General features: G+C 53.6%; 10 protein-coding genes across 10 annotated transcripts; 6 read left to right on the top strand and 4 right to left on the bottom strand.

Annotated features, from left to right (window-relative positions):
* Positions 1 to 1,211: 1,211 nt before the first annotated feature.
* On the bottom strand, positions 1,212 to 3,320 carry BO86DRAFT_327567 (uncharacterized protein). Its single transcript, XM_025668616.1, has one exon. It carries the CDS (start codon positions 3,210 to 3,212, stop codon positions 1,245 to 1,247), a length of 1,968 nt encoding a protein of 655 aa, XP_025533209.1. The 5' UTR covers positions 3,213 to 3,320; the 3' UTR covers positions 1,212 to 1,244.
* A 241-nt stretch (positions 3,321 to 3,561) lies between these two features.
* Positions 3,562 to 6,174, bottom strand: BO86DRAFT_327562 (Hsp70 family protein). Its single transcript, XM_025668615.1, has 9 exons — positions 6,044 to 6,174; positions 5,467 to 5,975; positions 5,369 to 5,413; positions 5,233 to 5,305; positions 4,915 to 5,176; positions 4,761 to 4,863; positions 4,573 to 4,706; positions 4,302 to 4,515; positions 3,562 to 4,236 (listed from the first exon to the last, which is right to left on the bottom strand). Exons 1-9 carry the CDS (start codon positions 6,150 to 6,152, stop codon positions 3,862 to 3,864), a joined length of 1,824 nt encoding a protein of 607 aa, XP_025533208.1. The 5' UTR covers positions 6,153 to 6,174; the 3' UTR covers positions 3,562 to 3,861.
* A 238-nt stretch (positions 6,175 to 6,412) lies between these two features.
* BO86DRAFT_384473 (uncharacterized protein) lies at positions 6,413 to 7,842 on the top strand. Its single transcript, XM_025670896.1, has one exon. The coding sequence runs from the start codon at positions 6,468 to 6,470 to the stop codon at positions 7,767 to 7,769; it is 1,302 nt and encodes a 433-aa protein (XP_025533207.1). The 5' UTR covers positions 6,413 to 6,467; the 3' UTR covers positions 7,770 to 7,842.
* A 7-nt stretch (positions 7,843 to 7,849) lies between these two features.
* BO86DRAFT_937 (uncharacterized protein) lies at positions 7,850 to 8,848 on the bottom strand. Its single transcript, XM_025677817.1, has 2 exons — positions 7,997 to 8,848; positions 7,850 to 7,964 (listed from the first exon to the last, which is right to left on the bottom strand). The coding sequence occupies exons 1-2, from the start codon at positions 8,658 to 8,660 to the stop codon at positions 7,930 to 7,932; spliced, it is 699 nt and encodes a 232-aa protein (XP_025533206.1). The 5' UTR covers positions 8,661 to 8,848; the 3' UTR covers positions 7,850 to 7,929.
* A 926-nt stretch (positions 8,849 to 9,774) lies between these two features.
* On the top strand, positions 9,775 to 10,677 carry BO86DRAFT_384472 (EthD domain-containing protein). The gene has a single exon (XM_025670895.1). The coding sequence runs from the start codon at positions 10,057 to 10,059 to the stop codon at positions 10,459 to 10,461; it is 405 nt and encodes a 134-aa protein (XP_025533205.1). The 5' UTR covers positions 9,775 to 10,056; the 3' UTR covers positions 10,462 to 10,677.
* Positions 10,678 to 11,226: 549 nt separating this feature from the next.
* On the top strand, positions 11,227 to 12,956 carry BO86DRAFT_384471 (uncharacterized protein). The gene is made up of 7 exons (XM_025670894.1): positions 11,227 to 11,545; positions 11,607 to 11,626; positions 11,690 to 11,723; positions 11,779 to 11,852; positions 11,920 to 12,296; positions 12,388 to 12,483; positions 12,599 to 12,956. Exons 1-7 carry the CDS (start codon positions 11,365 to 11,367, stop codon positions 12,948 to 12,950), a joined length of 1,134 nt encoding a protein of 377 aa, XP_025533204.1. The 5' UTR covers positions 11,227 to 11,364; the 3' UTR covers positions 12,951 to 12,956.
* Positions 12,957 to 13,175: 219 nt separating this feature from the next.
* Positions 13,176 to 14,812, bottom strand: BO86DRAFT_423855 (FAD-dependent oxidoreductase; the record flags this gene model as incomplete). Its single annotated transcript, XM_025675423.1, has 3 exons — positions 13,176 to 14,100; positions 14,212 to 14,441; positions 14,523 to 14,812. The coding sequence occupies 3 exons, from the start codon at positions 14,810 to 14,812 to the stop codon at positions 13,256 to 13,258; spliced, it is 1,365 nt and encodes a 454-aa protein (XP_025533203.1). The 3' UTR covers positions 13,176 to 13,255.
* A 1,726-nt stretch (positions 14,813 to 16,538) lies between these two features.
* Positions 16,539 to 17,527, top strand: BO86DRAFT_384470 (uncharacterized protein). Its single transcript, XM_025670893.1, has one exon. The coding sequence runs from the start codon at positions 16,995 to 16,997 to the stop codon at positions 17,310 to 17,312; it is 318 nt and encodes a 105-aa protein (XP_025533202.1). The 5' UTR covers positions 16,539 to 16,994; the 3' UTR covers positions 17,313 to 17,527.
* Positions 17,528 to 18,219: 692 nt separating this feature from the next.
* On the top strand, positions 18,220 to 19,599 carry BO86DRAFT_384469 (zinc-binding alcohol dehydrogenase family protein). The gene has a single exon (XM_025670892.1). It carries the CDS (start codon positions 18,337 to 18,339, stop codon positions 19,408 to 19,410), a length of 1,074 nt encoding a protein of 357 aa, XP_025533201.1. The 5' UTR covers positions 18,220 to 18,336; the 3' UTR covers positions 19,411 to 19,599.
* A 374-nt stretch (positions 19,600 to 19,973) lies between these two features.
* On the top strand, positions 19,974 to 22,144 carry BO86DRAFT_877 (uncharacterized protein). Its single transcript, XM_025677754.1, has one exon. The coding sequence runs from the start codon at positions 20,032 to 20,034 to the stop codon at positions 21,958 to 21,960; it is 1,929 nt and encodes a 642-aa protein (XP_025533200.1). The 5' UTR covers positions 19,974 to 20,031; the 3' UTR covers positions 21,961 to 22,144.
* Positions 22,145 to 22,218: the final 74 nt, after the last annotated feature.

The following is a 22,218-nucleotide window of genomic DNA, read 5'->3' as shown; positions in this document are numbered from 1 at the left end:
GTAAGAGCGAATTGGCATGGGTGGGTTAAGTTAGGGCTGGGAACGCCCGACTGGAGCGGGTGCTTGGTAATCCCAACGACCTCGACCGTTCCCCGGGGTCCACTATTGTCCAAGCAACCTAATCGCCACGACTGCCACCTTCCCATGCTTTATTCAGCCACCAAAATGTGCTGAATGGATTATTTCAACCCCATGCGACCTTACTGGATGGAGTTTCTGCGCTCTCTGGGCGGTCAGCCATAATGGTCTGATCTGCTCCACTCAGAGAACCCCAATTTCCAAGGCAGTCAATTGATTTCACCGGTTTGAGGCTTCTATAATATTCTGCAGTCGTTGCCGAGGCATCCAGGACGCGGCGTGATGCAGACTTCTGACTGCCGATGGAGTCTACCTTCCTGGCGTGTAAAGGTGTGGAACATATCATTTTCTTGGCACCGCTGGCAAGACGATGCATCCATCGGAGGCGCTGATCCTCATGAAAGACCGCAATGAACTGTCTCATGAAGGTTTCACGAGTATGAAGATCTTCATTGTGATGCTTCTGCTTTTCCTCCTCGTATACTGTCAAGCAGATTTTTTAAATGATGGGTGAAGTGAAATGCTGCTACGCTCATTCGGTCGACAGAACATGCATTTTAACCTGGAAAGAGCAATAAGGTACTGCTGATGTTATGCTTGATCTCTTTTGTCAAACCTTTCTGCAATTTTCACTCTGGATCTTCCGAATCCAGCACTCAAAGTGCATCTTCTGGATGATACAACAGGCACAGTATTCTAGAGTGACCTTTGGCTGTCATTGTTACGTGAACTGGGCCATAAATATATAATTTGAGCATAGGCACAAGCATCTTATCAAATCTTGACAACCCACAGTTTTGCCAGCATAGAGCACAGCTTTGTAACTGGAGTCTCTCACAGTAATCTCAGACATCAAGGAAGTATGCCACGACTTGCGGTTTTCAATGAAGCAGAGGACTATTGATGCATTTCAGGAGTTCTTGGCAGGGAAGGCGAAATAAGAAGGCGGTCAGATGAGGACCAGTCATTGTGCCATAGAAACTTTACCGCTTCTGTGATTGGAAAGACATTCCGTATCCGTCCGGACCTCGGTCCACTTTTCCTGTTTTGGATATGTTCTCCGTCACCAGCTGCCCCAACATTCTAGTGAATGCTAAAGCATCTTTATGATTTAGGAGACCTTATTGCCAGAAGAAGAAAAAAGTTTCATATAGAATGTCAAGTATCTAGATCCCAGGAGCAAGATTCTCCACCTTGGCCTTCCAACTTCGTGGAAAATGCATCCCTTCATCACCATCCCATCCCCCAGCCATCATCGCCACCGCGAGCAGCAACGACGACGAAGCCGGGAAATACGGCGTGGGCACCACGGTCCCCACAGGGTTGCCCACATCATCAAACTGAAAGTTGGGGTGCAGCAGATACGAGATCGCCTCGTCGACGTTCCCCAACCTGACGGCAGTCATTGCCAACATCGGAAAGTCCCATCCGTACGACTTGGAGAAATTCCATGTCTGGGCGATGCGATCCATCGTGGCATTAACAACCGAAACATTCACACCAGCCGTCGGTGGCAGAAGCCCATACACTGCAATCTGACTCGGATGATCCGATGTATAGCTGCTCTCCGTCCACATATCCGGCAGATCTGCGCAGATGGAGTACGCGTTGTCCACGACGGGCAGCGGTGCCAGATTCTCCCGCACCTGCGTCCAGGACTCCGGCACTTCGTGCCCTTGTCGTCTCTTCCAGTCTGAGGCAACTTCCAGTCCGAACCGCCAGTAGGCCAGCTCGAATGTTGGGTTGTAGGTCGAGTTGGGGCTGGTGTTCTCCGAGGACGGATACATCGGCGGACCAAGGTCATAGACCTGGGTCGTCGTGTTCCACCACGCGTACGACACCATCCAGGTTGCTAGCTCGTTGAGGATTGTGTCCCATTTCTGCAACGTCTCTAAAGTCGGCGAGGCTCGATATTCCAGTTCCGCAAAGTACATCGGATGGGGTTGCTGCCAGATTAGCAGGGCATTCTGTGGACCCGGAGCGGAGGCGCCGGACGGGTCGCTCATCTTGCCCAATCGTGCGCCCTCGTACCCTTGCTTCTTTGCGCGATCAATTGATGATGGCAGGAACCGTTCGTATACCCCTAGACTGCGGCTCAAGATCTCCCATTTGTTCCAGCGGGCCCAGTGCCCGAGGTGCCAGAACACCATCTCCAGGTGGAACTTGCCGTACCAGCCGTTGTTCTGCAGACCGGACTCCTGCGGTGGATCGTGACCCGCGCTGTTTACTGCGAGTAGGTACTGCGAGAGGATAATGCGGCGCTGTAGCTCCGCAGATTCTGACGAGTTGGAGCCTGTCAAGTCGACGAAGGCGCCGGATTCCCAGTACTGCGCCCACCACTGCCTCGAGGACGTTTCGACGGTGGCAAACGACCTATTGTCTTCGTGAATCGACGGCGTGTACGAAGAGGTGAAAGTGAAACTGCCTCCTTTGCCAGTGGGTTGGAGGAAATAGCGATGCGTTCCATTGATCGGGCCGCGGATATTGCTGCCCTGCCCCCCTGCGATGGTATTGTAGTAAGTCGTGCCCCCCAGAGTATGCTCGACCACTGCCTCTCGCGCCGTTGCTATCTTTAACCGGGTGGTGTGCTCCTCGACCAAACTCCAATTTCCCACGAACGGAGCCTCGAATTTGTTCGTTCCCGTGGTCAAAGGGTAGTCGAAAAAGACGCTTAGAGAGCCATCCACGAGGAGAGATGACTGCACATCCACAGCCATAGTACTAGAAAAAGGATCTGCAATCGTTCGAACTGAGATAGCCGTCCCATGCAGCTCAAACCTTGAATTCAGGATCCCGCTGTACAAATCCAGGGTCTGCACCGTGCCAGTCACATCCGCTGCCGAGATATTTCCCCCTTGGTACAAGAACCCAACTCGCCCTAGATTGACCCGATGGGGATTGGCGATGAGCCACTGCGAGATAGCTGCCTCGGCGGGATTCCCGATGTCGTAATTGACTAGGCGGTCGTGCGTCCACCAGTCCATGCCCGTGAAGTCGGAGGGCTCGGTTTGTCCAGGGGTGGTGGGCAGCGAGTCATTGCACCAACACCACGACGAGAGGATATTGAAGGGCAGCAAGGTCTGTAGTCCGGTGATATCCGCCCCGAAAGCAAAATCCCCGTTGCCGACCTGCATTGGTGTGGTGGTCGACAGGTTTGTGCGCACGGGATTGTACCTGCGGATGACATTTCGGCGGTCGATGGTTCTGGTATTCTCTGTGAGTGCGCTTACAGAATCGAGAAGTGATAGGAGCCCGAGGGATGCGAAGAGCGCAAAGAAAGGCCCAAGTAGCATCGTTGATATTCGTTGCAAAAAGGCGCGCTCGAATGATGACAACCCATCAGCGGGGCCAATTTGTAGCCTGAAATCTCTCAACTTATTCTTTCCTTGTTTAACAAGACTCTCGACGCCCGCAAGCCACTTTACAGCGTTAAATATTGTCGGAAACGGTAGAATTGTTGCTTTTGGGATAGACTGCAACCGTCTCGACATATGCTACATGCTGATCGCGGCCCCTCGGCGTAGACAGAGCCGAACCCCATTCAAATAGCCTGAATATGCACGGTCCTTTCGGAGATGCACGGCATCATTGGTGGATATTGACCATGTACCCTGCTTCCCCGCAGATGCGCTGCTGATCTCAACTAAAGATGGCATCGATTTGTGGGAGTCCTACACATTAACTGTATCCGCCAGAGATGCGGATTCCGTTCAAACGTGATCTAGCAGCGCCTGCTGACTAGGCAAACGTCCTTAGAAGACCTATTCTTGCAACCGGAATCGCTCAGAACCCCACATCGTCCGCTGGCATCCAATGCACCGATATAGGCTCATGCTTGCTCCGGATCCGCTCTCCCTTGGACCAGAGCTGGAATGTGAGGTCTGCAGGCCCGACTACGACCTTCACCTCGAACGAGGTACGCCAGAACGCCGGCTTAGAACTGTACCAATGACGGTTCTTCAGCTTTTTATCCACATTATCCGTAAAAATGTCCAAGTTGCATACGGTTTGCACCCCCTCTTGGTGCAGACTGCGGGGCAGCTCCCCGGGCATCCGATTGGACATCACGATATGGACTTTCCAGGGATCTCTCTCCCTCCCGACATCTGTTTTGAGGTGAAATTCTTTGGTCACTCCTGTTGAGTCAATGGGATAGCCCTTGGATGATGGCGAGCGTTAGTCAGTTAATAGGAACCTGATTTACAGTGAGGCGGATTGCGTACCCGTATCACTAACCAGTCGATCTGGTCGAGCACATACATCCGGTTGTCGCGGGGATCGATCTGGACTCGTTCTCCCAGGTGGAAGTCCTTGCTATAGAGCTTGTTGCAGATGATCCCGTAGCTGACCGGCGCACAGCGGGAGCCGAAGGTGACGACCCCGCGTTTGAGCTGCTGGGTTCTGTCCATGACCAACCCGTGGACGACCACCAGTTGTCTAAAGAGAATCATGTGAATAACGACCCAAATGGTCTCGCGTATAAGGGCCACTTACGGCTCATCAGCTGTGAGGACTTGCATTGAGCCACTGATGGGACCGCGTGTCGTGCCCGACCCACTATACCTCTCCTGCAGTCGTTGCCGCACGTACGGCGAGCTGCCTAACCCACCAGACAGAATGAGATATGACTATACAATCCGTTAGTCTCTTGGGCAAGTCCACAGCTCAGTTGACTATCCTACAATCTGGTCGTTGGGATACTGCCCCCGCAGATGTTGGATATGTCCGTCCAACAGCCGGCACATCCCCTCGACCTTCGAGTCGAAGCATTTCTGGATGTCCTTCCTGCTGCCTGGTCAGCTGCCATAGCCGTCATCATTCGACAGGCACAATTACCAAGCAATCTGCATCTGGCCATCGTATACGTCCGCCTCTGGAAAGTCTGCATTACTTTGCAGAGATGGTACATCGAGCTTGAGCCATGGTGCTGCTGTGGCATCGGTGCCGAAGGCGCATTTGAACCGCTGAAATCGACCGAAGGTCATCCTCCAGGCGGTTGCACTGGGCGATAGACGTAAGTGACCAGTGATTTTTTTCAGCCGGTCGCATATGAGACGATGGATTTCTCTATCGATGAACACGGAGCCGATCGGATGTCCTAAAGCAACATTAGCCAGCAACGATGGTGAATGCCCGTGCTACGTAACGTATCACCTTCTACATGGCCAAGCTGGGAGAGTCGCGTAGGCTCACTCCGTGCGGAAAGAAGCTTGAGGACATTCACATCCTAGAACTCGTGTTGGCCTGCAGATCTGCGACAATATCACTCTGGAGCTAAGGGGGTTCATACTGTTGTTCCGCCACCAGAGTCGCAGACCATGATTGTATCATCTTGCTGTTGTCGTTAGACAAGGGCAACGATTGGAGAAAGAAAGAGTAGAAGCTGACCCGATAGTGCTCATTTCCGGCGTAGACTGCCGCTGCCTCAGCTTCGGTCAACCCAATGCAGGCACGATGGTTGGGATTCTGGACGCCAACGATCTGAGCAAGCAGCCGGCGGGTTTCTTCCACCATGCGCACGTCCTTCCATGTTGTTGGGACGCTGAAGAGGAATTCCACACGTTGCGTGACAAACTGCGGAATAGTGTTGTCGAAATACGACACGACGTGCCGGTAGACGCAACGAATATAGTCTTGGAACCATCGCTGGGCCTCTGCTAAGCTGGGACCACCGTCCCGGGGATGCTGAGGCGAGAGGTGAAGCTTGAAGAACTCTTTCAAGTCCTCTTCTGAGTTTTCTGACTCACACTGAAAGCCCCAAGCCTTGACGGTGGTTTGATCGGATCTGTACGTGATGCATGTAGGCACTTTGTTCGCCAGCTCTCCCGGCAGCTTGCCCGGCCACCGCTGAATTGTTTTGGGGGGCGGCCAGTCCGGTCCATAGGAGTAGGCCACACCTGCCCGACCAGGATTTGGGGCTAATCAGCGTTCTAGACTGCCAGAGTCTGGATGATTGGGCGCCTACCAGTGTGTGTCATGCCGAAGTCAACCCCTACCACGATGTCCGGTCGCCACTCCTCTTCCTCATGGGCAGAGGCCTTCCTTGGGGGCCCAAGGGCCTCGATGTCACTCATAGTCTGAAGGGATGAAGGGAAATGCCTTCGATAAGTTTACCTGCAAGAAAAGGAGCTGACGCCTGCTCATTAAAATGGGCTGGAAGGTGCAATCTGGTGCCCCGCTCTGTCAAATGCGGCTAAAATGTCCGTCCGATTGACTAAACGACGCTATTGCTCGACCATGACTCGCAACCCTAGTTAGTCTGCCATATATCCCTGCATTGAATTTCTGCGTTCGATTTTCGATTGATTAACCTCTAGTCATGATGGGGCGAGGAAGTACTTTAGCGCTCGCTGGGCCCTCCGTCGCCTGGCTTTCTCACACCCATGACCATGGCGGAATCACTGCAACCTCGTCAAGCGCAGACATCCGTGGCAGAGTCACAGTCGACCCTTTCAAGCTCCTTGCCTGGATACTACACGAGTTCAGCCATCTCAAGCTCATATTCTACCTCCTCTGGCACTACCTTTTCTGGCACTACCTCCTCTGGCACTACCTTTTCTGGCACTACCTCCTCTGGCACTACCTCTGACACTACCCCCTCTGGCACTACACCCTTGAGAACTACCCCTTCGCCATCTGCTTCCTCCTCAGCGACACCAGCCAAGACTGCCTCTTCTTCGGTCTCCCAGCATACTCCGACCGCTACCAGCCATCCAAGCTCTGCCCATGGAGCCAGTGGTGGGGCTTTGGCAGGTGCGGTAGTCGGATCCATTGCTGGAACCGCCATCATCGCTCTCCTCGCCGCTTGGCTCTTTTTCAGGTCCAGACGTAATGCTCCTCGGCGAGCGAGCAATCTTCAGAGCCCTGATCGGGAGGGCGTAGAACTGGCAAAATCACCAGCGACCGTTCGAACTCGCCCAATTCCCGCTTCGTTCGCTGTGGGAGCGGAACAAAGCTCGTCCCTCGACTTGAATCCATTCATCCCACCACCTGCCGACGATCAAACCGTGAGTTCTCGCATCCAAGCCCTTTTCGACCACATCAGCCTGCATCTGGACAACTACTACTCCCCCGAAAGTGGCGACAACACCCAGAGCCATGCGTCAGAGATTCAAGAAATGGTCCGATACGATCTTCCATTTCTGTCTGGCCCGCTGGCCGCTACCTTGGCCAACCGTCACGCCCGACGAGCGACATTGACCAAGATTCTTGCTCGTACACTGCTAGAGGCTATCCAGCCCGGTGGATCACTCTATCCGCCCTTTCAAGGTACCTACGAAGGAGACATCGCTCCCATCTTCACAGGAGCCGCTGTACCGAGTGACAATGCGGCTTTTGCGTGGCGTATGCTCACGTCGCACCTACATGCCGAGTATCTCGACACCTCTTCTCCAGCTGCACAGAGGAACATTGCGGCTCTTGTGGAAGACTTCTCGCGGACGTTCACAGCGTTCCGTAACCCACAGTTCTCTGATCCGGATGCCCACCGCCATCTGAGAAGCGTGGTGAAGGAAGCCGCTGATCTGGGTGTCTGGCTGTTCGCTCAGCCGTGCTTCTTCGAGTTTGTCTGGGGGGATGCACCGCCGCGATCCATCACAACACTACCAGCAGTGGTCAAGGTCAGCGATGAACAGGGGCAACGACTAGCTACGCCTCGGAAGATAGTGGAGGAAACGATCGCGCAGCTGTGACATTCAACACGAAAATCATAGTGCACTGTATCTAGCTATCGTAATAACACCGAACCCGCAAGTCATAGAAGCCCAATTAGCCATACCACATGCATCAACCTCTCAAACCCCCCCGTCCGTCATAACCTCCTCCTCTCGACTAACAGCAGCCGTATTCCCCTTAGACTGTCTCCAGCGTAGTAAATCCAACAGCTCCTCCTCCAGGCCCCCGTTCCCCCCTCCCACGCCTTCTTCCCTTTCCCCCTGCGTAGCAAACCCTCCCACCGCGGCACTCAGATCTTCCGGCCTTACAACCTCCCCAGCCGGCAACTCCATCACCTCCTGCTCCAGCTCCTGCTTCCGCGCACCCCCACCATCCGGCCCGTACACCCCGCGCAACCGCTCAAACACCACCATCAAACTCTGATGACACATAAGCAGCCGACTGCGCTGCAACCGCGCCCGCCGACTATCGCGACACACCCAACGCAACTGCGTCGCGAGACCGATACTGCCCCGCCGCCGGGTCTCCTGCTCCACGCGGGCCGGCTCCACCAGCAGGGCGGCCGCGCGCACCGCATCGTCCAGATCGGCCATTGTGGCTTGGATCCAGCGCGTCTCGGTGGCATCCAACCACGCCGCCTTGAGGTGGTAGAGGCGCTGCACCTCGCGGAGTTGTGTGCGCGCGTGGTGGATGGTCTTGAGGAGGTCGGCGGTTTCTTCCTGGGCGGAGGTGAAGAGGGCTCGCGGGCGTGCAGGTGGTGGGTTTTGCTGTGAAGGGGGCTGTGAGGGTGTTGCTGCTGGTGCTGGCTGATTGGTTGAGGATTGGGATTTATTGAGGGAGAGGAAGGAGGACACGCGCGAGGAGGGGGTTGGTGTTGAATGTTCTCGGGTGTTGTCATTTGCCTCCATGGTGAAGTTTCAGTGAAGATGGACAAACTACTGGGGATGCGATAGACGTATTGTCTTTGAGTGGAATAAGCTCTTTGGGTACCTGTCGCGGGTGCCTTCGGCCGGTTCTTAGCAACTTCGCGTAACAAGCGATGGCTCTAGAGCTATTACTCTCGTAGCCTTCACAGCGGGCATACGGACAATAGCCTAGTCTGACGCTTGCAGGGCACGACTCTACCAAAGGACCGTTCATTTTCCTAAGACGGAAAGGTATGGGATGAGTGGATAAGGCTATGCAACGTGGGACTTGGATTGAGCTCCATCGTTTGTCGACTCAAATTAGGGCTGGGGTGGTGATGGTGCGACACGAACCAATCAGAGGCTCTAGGCATAACCTCTAGTGCTGATGCTGTGCTGCGCGTTGACTGCGCCGCAATTTCTTATCCCTGTTAAATACTCCGTACTCTTTCTAGCTTCTGACTAGCCCAGCTTAGCTTCTCCGCATAGCACGTCTGTTACTTAGCGCACGAGAACGAATCAGGTGGGTGTTGGGGTTATCAGTCATTCGTGGTAGCACTCTCCTGGTCCTCGACCTGATTAGGGCAAACGCGATCAATCTCGGCTCTCCCATGCAATTTAAAGATAAGATATCCTCCTAGCCTTTGCTGTCGGTATAAATACCTTGACTGTCTTAGTCGAGATTAGGCAAAAGGACTTGTGCTTCTTGGAGAGAATGGGGCTGAAGGCGTCGGGAAACGGATGATCTATTGAGTCTCCTGTTCACATTAGTTAGTGGACGCTCCCATATAGGCATGCGCATCACTAACACCAGCATGAATTCGATATCCTTTACTACAAGTATGCTCACATATCACCTAGAAATATAAGGTTTGTCCGTGTGCTCCGAAATGGAACATAGGAACCAATCCATATAGTTTGATACAGTCAAAACCACAGATTTCGAATCTCAAACTGTGAATAAGCCTAGAGCATTGCGTCTAGTGGCCCGATTTGTTGCACAAGATGAGGATGGAGCAGACAGTCCATTTATCAACCATTTTCCGGACCCTTCATGGTAATCCGAGGGTAGGAGAAAAATTCCGACCGTCTGGTGAGGCTTAAGCAACGTTCGGGTGGAGGTCTATATCAATGCATAAAGAGGCTCCTTCCCGTTGTATAGCCCAGCCTTATTCGCTCCAATACTGGAACCTTCCAGGATCTACACGATGGTTCTTGTTGTTGCTTCTTGCCCATTCTGACTCATTCTGAGGTCATATAACTCGAGAACTTCCTTCAGCATGAAGTAATATCCTTACCATCCTCACCAAGCCCACCATCCTCACCATCCCCACCATCAAGCCCCAGCCAATCTAGACCTCTCTCGACCACTCAGACAATCACCTACCCCACCTCCATCATGGCGTTGAAGGCAATTGTATTCCTCTCGCGCAGCGCCAAAGTCACCCCGCAAGAGTTCAAAGACTACTACGAAAACCACCATATGCCTCTTGCCAAGGAGATCGCCGGCAGCGCCTTCCCCACCCTCCACCAGCGCTGGTATCTCGTCCGGAACCCCCAGGATCCCGCCTCCACCGATCCATCGAATGCCAATTACCTTGCCAAGGTGCATGCGGGTCAAGCAGACGATTTTGCGTGGGACGTGTGCGTTGAGATGATCTTTGAAGATATGCAGCACTGGGGCGCATTTCAAGCTCGATTGGCTGAACAGGGGAACCGGATTGCCGAGGATGAGAAGAAGTTCATGGATCGCAGCAAGGTCTATGTGGCTGAGATTGAAGGGCCATTTGTGTTGACGCCTTGAGGGTTATAACTGACGATGGTGGATAATAGGGCGGGGTGAATGAATCTTTTGTTCAAGTGGTGATTGGGCTGCATCAATCTAGTCTTGTGCAAGCTTTGCCCTACCTCTCATTCTTCACTATGGAGGGGTGCTTTTTTTTCCCCTTTGTCTTTTTCGCTTGACGCGATACTTGGGAAGTTATTGATATTGTTATTTGCTCTATGCTTCATAAATTGAAATTCATTGGAGACGGTCACAAAGATATTGTAGATGACTGCTAGGTAGCTGCGGGAACGAAAAGGTTATACCTTGCCTCGGTAAAGCATGTCAGGCTGGTTCCAGAACCGGGATAACGTCAGATAACGCCAGATCAATGAATGCTAATTCAAATGGTGGAGTCGGGTCCACAGACCAAGACGGCGATAAGCCAATCTACTGGAGATACTTGAGCTGCATCTGCGACGGAAGTAATATTCAGTTCCGTTAAGGTTAATTGAGCTGTCACCTTTATAAACCCTATCTCATGAGAGAGCTCGTTGTATTCCCACCACCGGCTTCTGATGCGGCTTTGCTCGGACTTGGGGCGATCGGAAACCAGATCTCAATTACTCGATTTCGAATAGATCCCTTCGAAGGAGAGGCCTCCTTCTCTAGTCGACGAGCTGCATGCGGTTAATGACTCCGTAAAACCCTCAACCATGGCTCGTGTCGGAATCTGGAACTTTAAGAAGTGATGGTGTCAGTGGCAACGGTCACCTTGCCCTACCCCTTCATCTTTTTATCCCCCACAGGATCCTGTGGGGACAGCTGAAATTTTGACATCTGTCATTCCTTTGCATACTTACTTTGCATGTTAATCATGTCAATTCAGCGACCGATGCTGCAAGCTCGCACTCTGCGTTCTAGTCGTGCCTTCGAGCAACGATGAATGTAACGGGACCGGTGCTACCCCCACCGGGCGAAACAGTGAATCCTGATCCTCGGCCATGGCTTTTCACAGCAAACTGCATCGCGATCGCCGTGGGCCTTGCGCTGTGCACGGCCTTTCTCGCGATTCGGATATACACCAAGGCTCGGATTCTGCGGACGTTCTGGTGGGATGATGGTGTGTACTTAATCACTTTTCTGTCAACGGCTGCAATGAGACTGACTCATAGCCCGCACAGTATTCATTCTTCTGGCTTGGGTAAGCACACACAGTTGGAGTATACAATGGAAGGAACAAAGCCTTTAATCACCAGAGCAATAGGTCTTTTCCGTCAGCACTCAGGCGGTCATTCTATGTACGGACATAACGCTTCACCAATTTCAACCACCCATCTAACCGACTGCCTTCAGATGGCTCCCTCGATGCAGGATTTGCAATAGACATCTGGGACCTATCGGTCTCAGAACTCGTCACCTATCGAAAGGTATTTGACAATACATACGCTTGCTAGCATCCGCAACTGGGATTAATAAAAACACGTATCACATTAGACCATTCTTGCCATGGCAGTGATCCACATTGAAGCCCTCGCATTCGCCAAATTCGCCGTCCTGATGCTCTACTACCGTGTCCTCAAGCTCATTACACCGTGGCGGTACACCCTCTGGGCGGTGGGTAGTAGCATCGGACTCTACAGTACCATCCTTGTTTTCATGCTGATCTTCGCCTGCGTGCCAATCGAGGATGGCTGGTCCCTCACCCGCCCCAGTGCCTGTCGACGGCGATCGGGCCTCTATCTGGCCACCGCCATCGCCAACACGGCCAGCGACAGCATCTTGCTGCTCATTCCGATGGTCTTTATCTGGGCCTTGAACTTGCCTTTCATGCAGAAGATCGGGTTATTCTGCTTGCTGGGTCTGGGATGTCTGTATGTGATTTCTTGTTGTATAGTCAGGTTCCCAGTATCGTGGATGATTAGCTGACCGGTTGGGATGCCCTTTGGGCATTGTGTTGCACAGTACGGTCGTCACCAGTATCGTTCGCCTGGTCACTCTCATTCCTCTCCTCAATTCGAATAACCAACCCCATAATATCGGCCTTGTGTGTCTCTTCATGTAGGTGCCTCCAATCGCGTAATCTAGCATTCTCTTCCTTGATCCCCACTTTCTCATTCCCTTTCTTTTCAATTTCCAAGATTCCCGGCACTGACAAACGATAATACATCCACAGAGTGCTCGAAGCGAACTTCATCATCCTCTGTGGCTCTCTCCCTTTTACGCGCGCATTCCTACACCGTTACGCCCCGAAATGGTTCCCCTCGCGCAACGGGAGTCGCGGCGACCGCGATTACTTGACGGGGACTCCCCCCTCCAGCACGACCTCGCCTTCAAATATGACCTCGCCCTCAATCATTACCTCGCCAGCTGCATCAGCGCCGGAATACCGTCGCAGACCATCCTACTTCGACATCGAAGCCATTTTGAATGACATACCTCCGGCGGAATGCTCCGAATTTGCTGGTCCGCTGAGAGAGCCCTTGCCTGCGTGGAAGGGGCCGCCACGAAGCGACATGATCGATTGATTGAAGCATTTTTCTTAATGTAAAACTATGCTGCTTGATCCCTGGAATAGCTTAAAAGTCAAGTTCCAGGGGACAAATAATATATAATTTGTGGATATATGAGTCGACGAGTCTGCAATTGCAGACTTTTCAAGGCGTGTGAAATGGCCTTGAGTGATGGCTAAAGCAGCAAGGAATAGGGCAGGACAGCGGGGTAGACCTAGAGTAATTTGGCAGTCTAAACCACACATACCCTTTCTCCAGGTTCTAGGCCCTCACTACCACTTGATATCTGTATTCTAAATAGGTATAGCAGGCGCAGCAGTTTACTTCCGAAATCTAGCCAACCCAACTGCGACGACCGCACCGACCAGCCCAACAGCCAACCACGCCTTGCCCGTTCCCCCTCCCTCTCGGACACTTCCTTCAACATCAACCTCCACCGCTGCCACCGTCTTGACCGGTAAGAACTCCAACCTTGGTGCTCCCGACGCAAAGCGGACAAACAGCGCTGCCTTCCACCGATCCGGAACCACAGGCGACAGGTACCGGGCGGCGAAGCGCAGGATCCCCGTCTGCTGGGCCTCGTACCGCGTGATCGTCGCCGACAATCCCAGGACCGTCGTCGCCCGCGGACGGTGGTTCCGGTCAAACTCCGCAAACAGCGCCGCGAGCTGGACGATCGTCGGGGCCGCACCCGAGGAGGAGTCCCGCAGTAATGCGACTAGGGCGTTGGTGAGATGTGCGACACCTTCGAGGGCGAGATTGCCGCCGAAGCCCGCATTGGGGGTAACCTTGTGCGCCGCGTCGCCGAGCAGCAGGACACGACCGTAGCTCCACTGCGAGACGATGCCTTCTTCCAGTGAAACCAGAGACCCCTTCACGCGGGCGGTCCACAGATCCCGGATGGTGTAGCCCGGTCCCGGGGCGACGTGGCCGTGTTCGTGAGCCAAGGCGTCCGCGTCCGCGTCGGTGTACCGCGGACAGTGGGGCGTTCGCGTGATGGGTGTTCTGATGAAGAGGAACCAGAAGACGAGGCCTGGGACGCCCGTGGCGGCTAATGCGGAGTGATCCTGGTGGTAGACGTTGTGGACGGTCCCGTTGGGGAGGAAAGGGGTTGCCGGGTCGTTGCGCGAGACCGCGAAGAGGCACTTATATTCACTTGTGAATGCTACATTGCACCATCGGGAACGGTTAGTGTATGAGATGCACGGAGGGAGGAGGAAAGGCAATGATGACGCACATTGCTCAATGCCTTCAGCGAGGGTGGTATATGTTAAACGGATCCTATCGGCCATGAGCTGCCGGACGCGGCTATGGACCCCATCGGCTCCAATCAGGATACTCCCCTGGAACGTCTGGCCATCGACTGTCGTCACGATAATTCCATCCGGGGTCTCTTCGTACGCAACGACGGAGCTCTGGCTGTGCAGCTTCCTGGGATCTGCAATGTGGTTGTGGAGAATCCGCAGCATCTCGCTGCGCTCCATGAACATAGTCGGATATTTCAAGCTGGGAGAGAGAAAGAGAGTGTCAATCCACGAAAGCTGCGTCGCTGCGCTCGGTCTAAGTATCCAGAGACCGTAAACTCACTAGTGTTGAAGGTACTGCAGAGCAATAGATGTCTCCATGCAGTACCCGGTCTCGTCGAAGTGATACCGCTCCCGCAACGGGACCACGACTTTCTCAATGTCAGACCAAATACCCAATTGATCCATCAACTGATTGGATTGCGGGTAAAAGCCGATGGAGGCGCCTAGCTGAGGGGCGAAGTCCTCTTTTTCGAAGAGCTCGTAGTCGATCCCGGCGCGCTCCAGACTGATGGCCAGGGTCAGGCCTACAAGGCTGCCGCCGGCGATCAGGACCTTGAAGTCTCCCGTCATGTTCGCGTAGGGGGCAGATTTGATTGCGTTGACTCCGGCGGGCGAGGAAAGATACTTTTGTCCTTTATCAGGGGCTTTCAGGGTCCTTCAGGGTCTTCCATCTTCCCCGCACTGGTATTTAATGACTCGAGCTTGCACGCTAATCTCTAGTGCATGTTTCACTACCCAACCACCGGTCAAACCTGGCGGCCCACTTTACTTGACAGGCTGTTTATGGTGGTGTGAATCAATGGTCACATGACACAACTGACTCGAATCACCACCAAGGGCAAGATACATCAGAGACACAGGCCTACATCTAATATTCAAGATTTGCGGTGTATACGGTTGAGAAACTCATAGCCATAAGTCTATCCAAATTCCGGTGTAAGGACAGTGTATTGTTTGTGCTTCGATGTAACATATAAGCAAAAGGCCACCGACTGCGAAAGCAATAAGTCACTGTACACCGTGATGGCCCGTATGCTGAAACCGGACCATGTAAATCAACCCAGGGTTGTAAGCGGCAGTCAGGTACTGTGGGTATGTGGTTGGTATTATTTGCAACAGGCGCCCAGACACTGTTATCGCCTCTTCGACATACGTCGAGCCGCCGGTGTCCCTGACTAATGAACGAAGACGTGCTATGATGTTGCAAGGCGTGCCGATTTCTTTCACTAGACTCTAAATGATGCTTCACTCACAATGCACCCTGATCAACTCTTGGAGACAATGCGGCTGTCCTGTGCTGCGGTAGAGGCTGTCAAGCAAGATGCGTAAGGCCTGCAACCAGCGGAAAGGGTTGGGGGTCCTTCCATCAACTTGATACATTGCTGCACCGCCTTTACTGATCTCTCAAGATCATCGTCGCATTTGTACTCGGGGCTGGGCTCCCTGCTCCCAAGGATAAATCATTCATGACATTTGACAGATTAGGGCGATAAGCCGATCTTTCGTCCTTTCTCGCCGGTGACAACATGTTGAGAGATTCTTCGAGATAATCCAGGTTCCATTCCGTAGTGGAGGGTCATCAGATCGAATGCCGTTTCAATCAGCACGATTTCATGACTAGGTGTCCTCTCGGGAACAATCGTCAGAATTTAAACAGAGATATCGAGGGGTTTCTTGAGACCTCCTCGTTCAGTGTCAAATCATATTGACTTGAGACCAAGCCTCTGGGGGCTGTCAGATGCCCCACGAGGGCCTGGGAATACATTGGCGTCGCATCGACCACCTTCTCAAGCTGGCGGATTGCGGCATCGCGGCATCGAGGGATTCCAAATCCGTGACAATTCCGAGTTCTCTCATGATCTCCCCTTGAAAATCGCCAGACATGAGGGGGAGTTGCTCGTACTGGACGATTCTGACACAGAGTGGCTTCAGGACTCGAGCAGTGACCATCCACAAAGTAAAATCCAGCAGATCTTGATTTAGCCCGCACGGACTGCAGACCTCTCCAAGTATAAGCACGTGATCTCATCTCACACGCTTGCAAAAAGCAAGAAGCAAGAAGCAATGTGCTGAAGAAGCAGGGAGTTGTCCACGCGTTGAGGTCATAACCAAATTGGCTATGACTGAGCATTCGATCTAAAATCTGGCACCAACAGGTCCTTTCCGCCTCATTCTTGCCCCCATCCAAACCGGTTCTCAGACCGTAGGTGATCACGTGATACTGATCTTGCCATCAGAAAGCATATCGAATACGTAGACTTCACGCCTCCAAAAGTGGTAGTTACACCTTCGAATGAAGAAAAGAAGGACAAATGACTTTGATAAAGATATGTCACCCGTCCAGCAAAAAGAAGCCATGTCTTGTGACTCAAAATATAGGGCACATGGACCATTTCCAAAAGGAAAACAAGGCCTGGATGTCAATCGAGCAACATTTAGCCACTCAATCCATGGCCCGTGATGCAATGGAGACGTATGGCTCAGCCCAGGCTCTCGACGACATGACAAACTCTCTTTCTAGTGTCTGATATAATGACATGGTGCCTCTCTTGACACAACATCGCTTCGCCACCCCTCCTTCAGAACTCTCACAACCACATACAATCGAATTCGGATATCTGTTTCAGAACGACTGGGTCTACATTTCTCACACTAACCGGACCGGCCTGTACATTCTTCCATGGACAAAAGACGTTCGTCCTTCGTCCACGACCCTCTCCCCCTTGTGACCGATCGACAACCACGGTCCAACATGGCGGATCCTGGAGATGACATCCTGGACCCTATGATGGATGATGACACCAAAGAGAACAATATCAACAAAAGCCCCGATGACATGGGCCCTCAAAGTTCCATCGGGCCGGAAAGCAAGTCGACAGCCCCTGATGCTAGAGCAGAATACGATGCCCATCACGGCATGAACCGACAGCTGTTAGACACGAGCGCTGGATTCCCGGCCCAGATGTGCGACGCAGGTCCCATTGATAGTCTCGGAGACACTACTGTGCGCAATTTCTCCAGCGAGGATGAGATAAACGAAACACTCTATGGCAGGGATGGGTCGATGTAGAGGATTTTCCTGTACTGTTCTGGAAAAGTGCTTTCACAATATCTAAAAGTCTCCGTCACAGAATATTATACCATGCTGCTCAGAGGGAAATGCCAAGTACTGCCCTTGGAGAGCTCAGATTCCAGTGCCGCATGCCGAGAGCTCTATGCTCTTAAGCGCGGAGTAGACGGGCGATTCAATCAGCCTAATCCGGGGGTGCAATACGAATCCGAAATCAAGCGATGTTAGCACAACAATGACTCCCTACATCATCAAATGAAGGCTGTCCCATTGCAAGCTTCCAGTTTAGGTATCTTAGTTGATGGGTCGGGGATGTGCGCTGATGCCTCAGGCACTGCAGCTTCGCGCTCAGGCAATCCAAGAATACACCGATCTTCTGATAGCAAATGACAGAGGGCTCACGCCCCCTTGTTGAACGTTATGACTGAAAACTTTCCCAATTTCCGTGGAGTCTCATCAACATTTTCAGAGCAAAGGCAGCACCTGGTCCGAGGACCCCTTCTTCCCCAGATTCTGGGTATTATGATAATATAACCTGGTTCGAGGTGTAGAAAGAGACAGTGGCTCACGAGAAGAGAATATACAGTACAGTCCAAACCCTTACGTGTCCTAGCCATGGCTGGAACAGGCTAGCAGAAACATCAGAGCCCCAAATGACTTGGCCGGGACTCAATTCCGATAGTGGAGAGCTTGGCGCATCCTCACGCACACCCAATTCAATCCAGTGTATCAGAATTTGACTGCAGTGCTGCTGAGTCATCATCGGTTATGCAGACATGCTCGGTATAAAGCAGGACCGACGTCATTTATGCGGCGAATTGCTAAGCGCGATGACCTCATGACAAATCAAGAGTGGAACCCTATCGAAGAGCTCCAGCTTCACTTTTTTCAACCTCGGCATTTTGCAGTCTAATATTTGACTGCACTTACCCCTGTCATCCTATCATCCTGTCAGCACTTTAATCCTTCTCGTCTCCAATCATTCAACTATTCCAATACACCTACCCACACACACAAATAAAAAATGAGCCTCCCAACCACCTACAAAGCGGCCGTGGTCCCCGCCCCGCACGCCCAGCACACCATCGAGGACCGCTCCCTGCCAGCCCTCGAGGCCAACCAGGTGGCCATCAAGATCACCGCCACGGCCGTGAACCCAGTGGACTGGAAGATCCGGGACTACAACGTGTTTCTGAAGTCGTACCCGGCGGTGCTGGGCTCCGACGCCGCGGGCGAGATCGTGGCGGTGGGCAGCAACGTCTCGAGCCACACCGTCGGCGACCGCGTCTTTTTCCAGGGCATCATCGGCAACTACCCGGCCTCGACCTTCCAGCAGTACTGCGTGATGCCCGCCGAGCTGGTCTCCCACACGCCCCGCAACATCTCCGACGACCAGGCCGCGGGCATCAGTCTGGCGTCGCTGGCCGTCGTCACGGGCTTCTACGACAAGACGGGCCACGCGATCGGCCCCGCGCCCTGGGCCGAGGGCGGCGCCGAGGCCGGCAAGGGCAAGGCGATCGCCATCCTGGGCGGCTCCTCCAGCGTCGGCCAGTATGCGATCCAGTTCGCGCGGCTGTCCGGCTTCGAGCGCATCATCACCAACGCCGGCGCGGCGCATCAGGAGTTCTTGAAGGGGCTGGGCGCGCATGTCGTGCTCGACCGGCAGAGCGCGACCGCCCAGGACTTTGTGGCCGCGGCGGGTGAGGGCGTCAAGCTGAGCTATGTGTATGATGCCATCTCCATCAAGGAGACGCAGAAGCTGGGTGTCGAGATCGCCCAGGCCACCCAGGGCGCGGCGCAGGCCGTCGTGACCGTGCAGTTGGTTGACCAGGAGGCGGCCGCGCTGGGTGAGTCCAAGGAGCCCAAGGTGGCGGTCAAGCAGATTCTCGGGCTGGGTAGCTCCCCCGCCCTGCGGCATGTGAGTGAGCCCATGGTCAAGGCTCTCGGTGGTGAGGACGGATGGATTGCCAAGGGGCTGTTTGTGCCAAATCGCGTGCGTCTGATCCCCGGTGGCATTGGCGCGGTTGAGGAGGCGTTGAAGACGAACAAGGAGGGTGTGTCGGGTGAGAAGGTCGTTTTCCGTCCCAATGATGCTTAGATGGGTGTCGTTGTTGTTTAAGCAAGATGTATGATCGCTATAAATGTATAATAATAGATCCCTTCCGAACATGATCACATAAGCTTCGAGAGGCAACGTTTCGGGCACAATATCGCAGCCGAAGGGGTGCGCAGCCCAAGGCGACTCGTCCATTGCAGCAATCCAGCAAGAAAGGTTTCAAGCTCATCGATGGGTGGTCGCCTGATCATGTTCATCCTCGCGGAGGGAAGCCCTTGGTTCAGGGTATAGACCCAGTGGTAGAGAAACAGCCTGAATCAGTGATGAAAATCAAATTGGACAGACTCATGATACATGCTGTGCATGATAAGTGAAATCACTTCTCCAATAGTCCCGAAGAGTGTCACAATCTCATCAAGATGAGCACACACCCCCTGACGCCTCGGGCACAAGGGATAGGGCTAGACCGGGCGGTGGCACAGGCCGCCGCCACTGACGTGGGATCATGCACACCACATGCTCCCTTCGCCCCCCCATTCACGCGGCCAAAAATGCTTGTGTGGCTGGCTGATGCGCTTCGTTTTGCTCTTATATATCCCTCCCAGCAGTGATCGACTTCCAATCTACACAAATCATGCCCCCCACCCCGAAACGCGAACCATCATGGACCCCAACAACCCCACCGTAACTGTTGCCTCCCTTTCCTCGATCGTCCACACCACCCTGTTAGCATATCACTGCGTCACCGAGGCACTAATCACAGGGGACACGACTGTAGGCCTGAAGGCCCGCTTCCGGGTGGAGCTGTTGCGGTTACGCCTGTGGGGCCGAACCCGCGGGTTCGGTCTACGGTCTTCCCCACCCTTGCCCTCCAACAACGACATATTCGCTATCCCCGAAGTCCGCCGCCTGGCATTTGATCTGCTCGGAAAGACGCTGCTGATGCTATACAGGCATCTACAGATCCGCAAGAAGCCTCCGCCCGTGCGCGAGCAGACGCTGTCGCGGTTCGAGAATGGGTATTCCGCACTCCCCTACGCTCGAGTCCTAGAAGCGAAATGTGCGCTTGATCAGAGGCTCCTCGATCCGGTGCAGCGGGCGAAAGTTGTGAAGCAGATTCGCAAGGTAATGGACGATAAGGCGCCCTTGCCGGGGACTTTGGTCGAGCGCACAACGATCCGCGAGTTTCTGACCGACCTGGTGACGTTGAATACTGGGCTGGAGCGGCTGTTACCGGCCGACGAAGCGGACTTCTTGGCGAGGGGTCTTGCGGGCGAGATCCTTGCCTCGGACCCTAGGTTGATGGTTACGGATGAGAGTTCCTTCGGGGTACGGAATAGTCTGGCTGCGGAGATGATTCGGCTGCGCCAACTGAACGACCTTGGGATCCATGATCTAGGAGGGAGTGCAAGAACGCCAGCATCCGCGGGACACAAGGTCGAAGAGGATGAAGCTCACGACTTGGCTCATCCTCAGGCTGAGGAGGTACTGTCGACCTTTGAAATCCCAGTGTCCTGTCTCCAAGGCTTCACGGAACCACGCCTTTTGGACATTGAAGCACATGATTCTACCTCGTCGCATGGAAAGGTACTGAATGCTCCACCCGTGCGATCTGTATATGTCTACACCCCTGAGGGCTCCCAGGAGCAAGAGGGCCATGTCTTTGTGGAATGGCAGTCGCAGCTGGCTACGACTGGATCTAGCTACCCCCCAACTCTAGACCAGTTCCTTGCACAGCGTCGACAACACAAGGTTGAGATTCTTCGTGAGACCTCGGTTGCCGACAGCGAGTTCCGTGTCCTGGAATGCAGGGGGTACACACTTGCCACTGGGCGACTACCAAATGGGGACTCCCATCCGATGATAGGCTTCGTGTACCAGCCGCCTCTCCTTACGACCGCTCCGATCAGTCTGCATGATATACTGACCACCACCTATCACTCCCAAACGCCCGCAGTGCCGGACCTTGGAGACCGTCTCCGCCTGGCCCAGAGGCTCGCGCTGAGTTTGTACCAGCTGCACTGCGCCGGATGGATTCACGGAAGGATCTCCAGCCACAGTATCCTGTTCTTCTCTGATACGGAGAGTGCAATATATGACATCACTGAGCCATACATCTGTGGCTGGCAGGATGTCCATCCTACGCAAGGTATGTGTGATGCTGCTGGAGTTACGGACAGTTTCTTGCGAGAGCCAAGCGCTATTGGTCTCGGGGATATGGCAATGTATGCCCATCCCGATTGTGTAGCCTACGGGGAAGCGGAGCCCGGGAACCAAGAGACCCACGACAATTACGGATTGGGTGTGATCCTGATGGAAATTGCTCTCTGGGAACCAATTGTCGCCTTGGCGCATCCGGTTTACCGGGAAGTAATGCAGTCATCCCAGCAATATGCTGGCATCAACCATCGGAGGTGGTCCAATATGTTGATTGAGGTAGCTGATCGCAAGATTGGGGCAAGGATGGGCGCCAGGTATCGGGCTGCTGCAATGGCTTGTTTGTGTGGCGTGCATTCGGCTGACCTGGGTGAAAGCCTGGAGGCCGGCGTTGAGAGACCATTCTTCTGGAAGGTGGTCAGAGAGTTAAGGTAGATATTGCGCTGCGACGGCTAGAGATGAGCGCGCCCGGTCGGCTTTAGTTTCCTGAAGTAGTCTCGGCTAATAAGGCTCGCCTTGCCCACATAAAATTGCCGATTGGTAGCAACTGAGACCCGGTCTTACTCTTATCGCTATTATCCAAATAACCTGGTATGGGAATATCACTCGCGGCAGTCCGTCCGAAGTTCAATACCATTATTCATTCTGCATGGTAAGCGAAATAGTGTATTGGGACTTGATTCCCGTCTCGCG

The sequence above is a fragment of the Aspergillus japonicus genome (assembly GCF_003184785.1).
Source record: "Aspergillus japonicus CBS 114.51 unplaced genomic scaffold BO86scaffold_1, whole genome shotgun sequence".
Lineage (NCBI taxonomy): Eukaryota > Fungi > Ascomycota > Eurotiomycetes > Eurotiales > Aspergillaceae > Aspergillus > Aspergillus japonicus.
Note: the sequence above shows the minus strand (reverse complement) of the source record. Positions and strands in the feature narration are given on the sequence as shown.

Bases quoted from the DNA above. Each gene is read 5' to 3' on its own strand.
- BO86DRAFT_384472 (XM_025670895.1), top strand. From the start codon at position 10,057: ATGGCGTTGAAGGCAATTGTATTCCTCTCGCGCAGCGCCAAAGTCACC.
- BO86DRAFT_327562 (XM_025668615.1), bottom strand. From the start codon at position 6,152: ATGAGTGACATCGAGGCCCTTGGGCCCCCAAGGAAGGCCTCTGCCCAT. The intron at 5,414-5,466 runs GTCAGCTTCTAC...TAACGACAACAG, and splicing joins CCGGAAATGAGCACTATCGG to CAAGATGATACAATCATGGT. The intron at 5,306-5,368 runs GTATGAACCCCC...CACGAGTTCTAG, and splicing joins ACTCTGGTGGCGGAACAACA to GATGTGAATGTCCTCAAGCT.
- BO86DRAFT_384473 (XM_025670896.1), top strand. From the start codon at position 6,468: ATGGCGGAATCACTGCAACCTCGTCAAGCGCAGACATCCGTGGCAGAG.
- BO86DRAFT_327567 (XM_025668616.1), bottom strand. From the start codon at position 3,212: ATGCAGGTCGGCAACGGGGATTTTGCTTTCGGGGCGGATATCACCGGA.
- BO86DRAFT_877 (XM_025677754.1), top strand. From the start codon at position 20,032: ATGGACCCCAACAACCCCACCGTAACTGTTGCCTCCCTTTCCTCGATC.
- BO86DRAFT_384469 (XM_025670892.1), top strand. From the start codon at position 18,337: ATGAGCCTCCCAACCACCTACAAAGCGGCCGTGGTCCCCGCCCCGCAC.
- BO86DRAFT_937 (XM_025677817.1), bottom strand. From the start codon at position 8,660: ATGGAGGCAAATGACAACACCCGAGAACATTCAACACCAACCCCCTCC. The intron at 7,965-7,996 runs GCGTGGGAGGGG...GGCCTGGAGGAG, and splicing joins GCAGGGGGAAAGGGAAGAAG to GAGCTGTTGGATTTACTACG.
- BO86DRAFT_384470 (XM_025670893.1), top strand. From the start codon at position 16,995: ATGGCGGATCCTGGAGATGACATCCTGGACCCTATGATGGATGATGAC.
- BO86DRAFT_384471 (XM_025670894.1), top strand. From the start codon at position 11,365: ATGAATGTAACGGGACCGGTGCTACCCCCACCGGGCGAAACAGTGAAT. The intron at 11,724-11,778 runs GTACGGACATAA...GACTGCCTTCAG, and splicing joins CACTCAGGCGGTCATTCTAT to ATGGCTCCCTCGATGCAGGA. The intron at 12,484-12,598 runs GTAGGTGCCTCC...ATACATCCACAG, and splicing joins GGCCTTGTGTGTCTCTTCAT to AGTGCTCGAAGCGAACTTCA.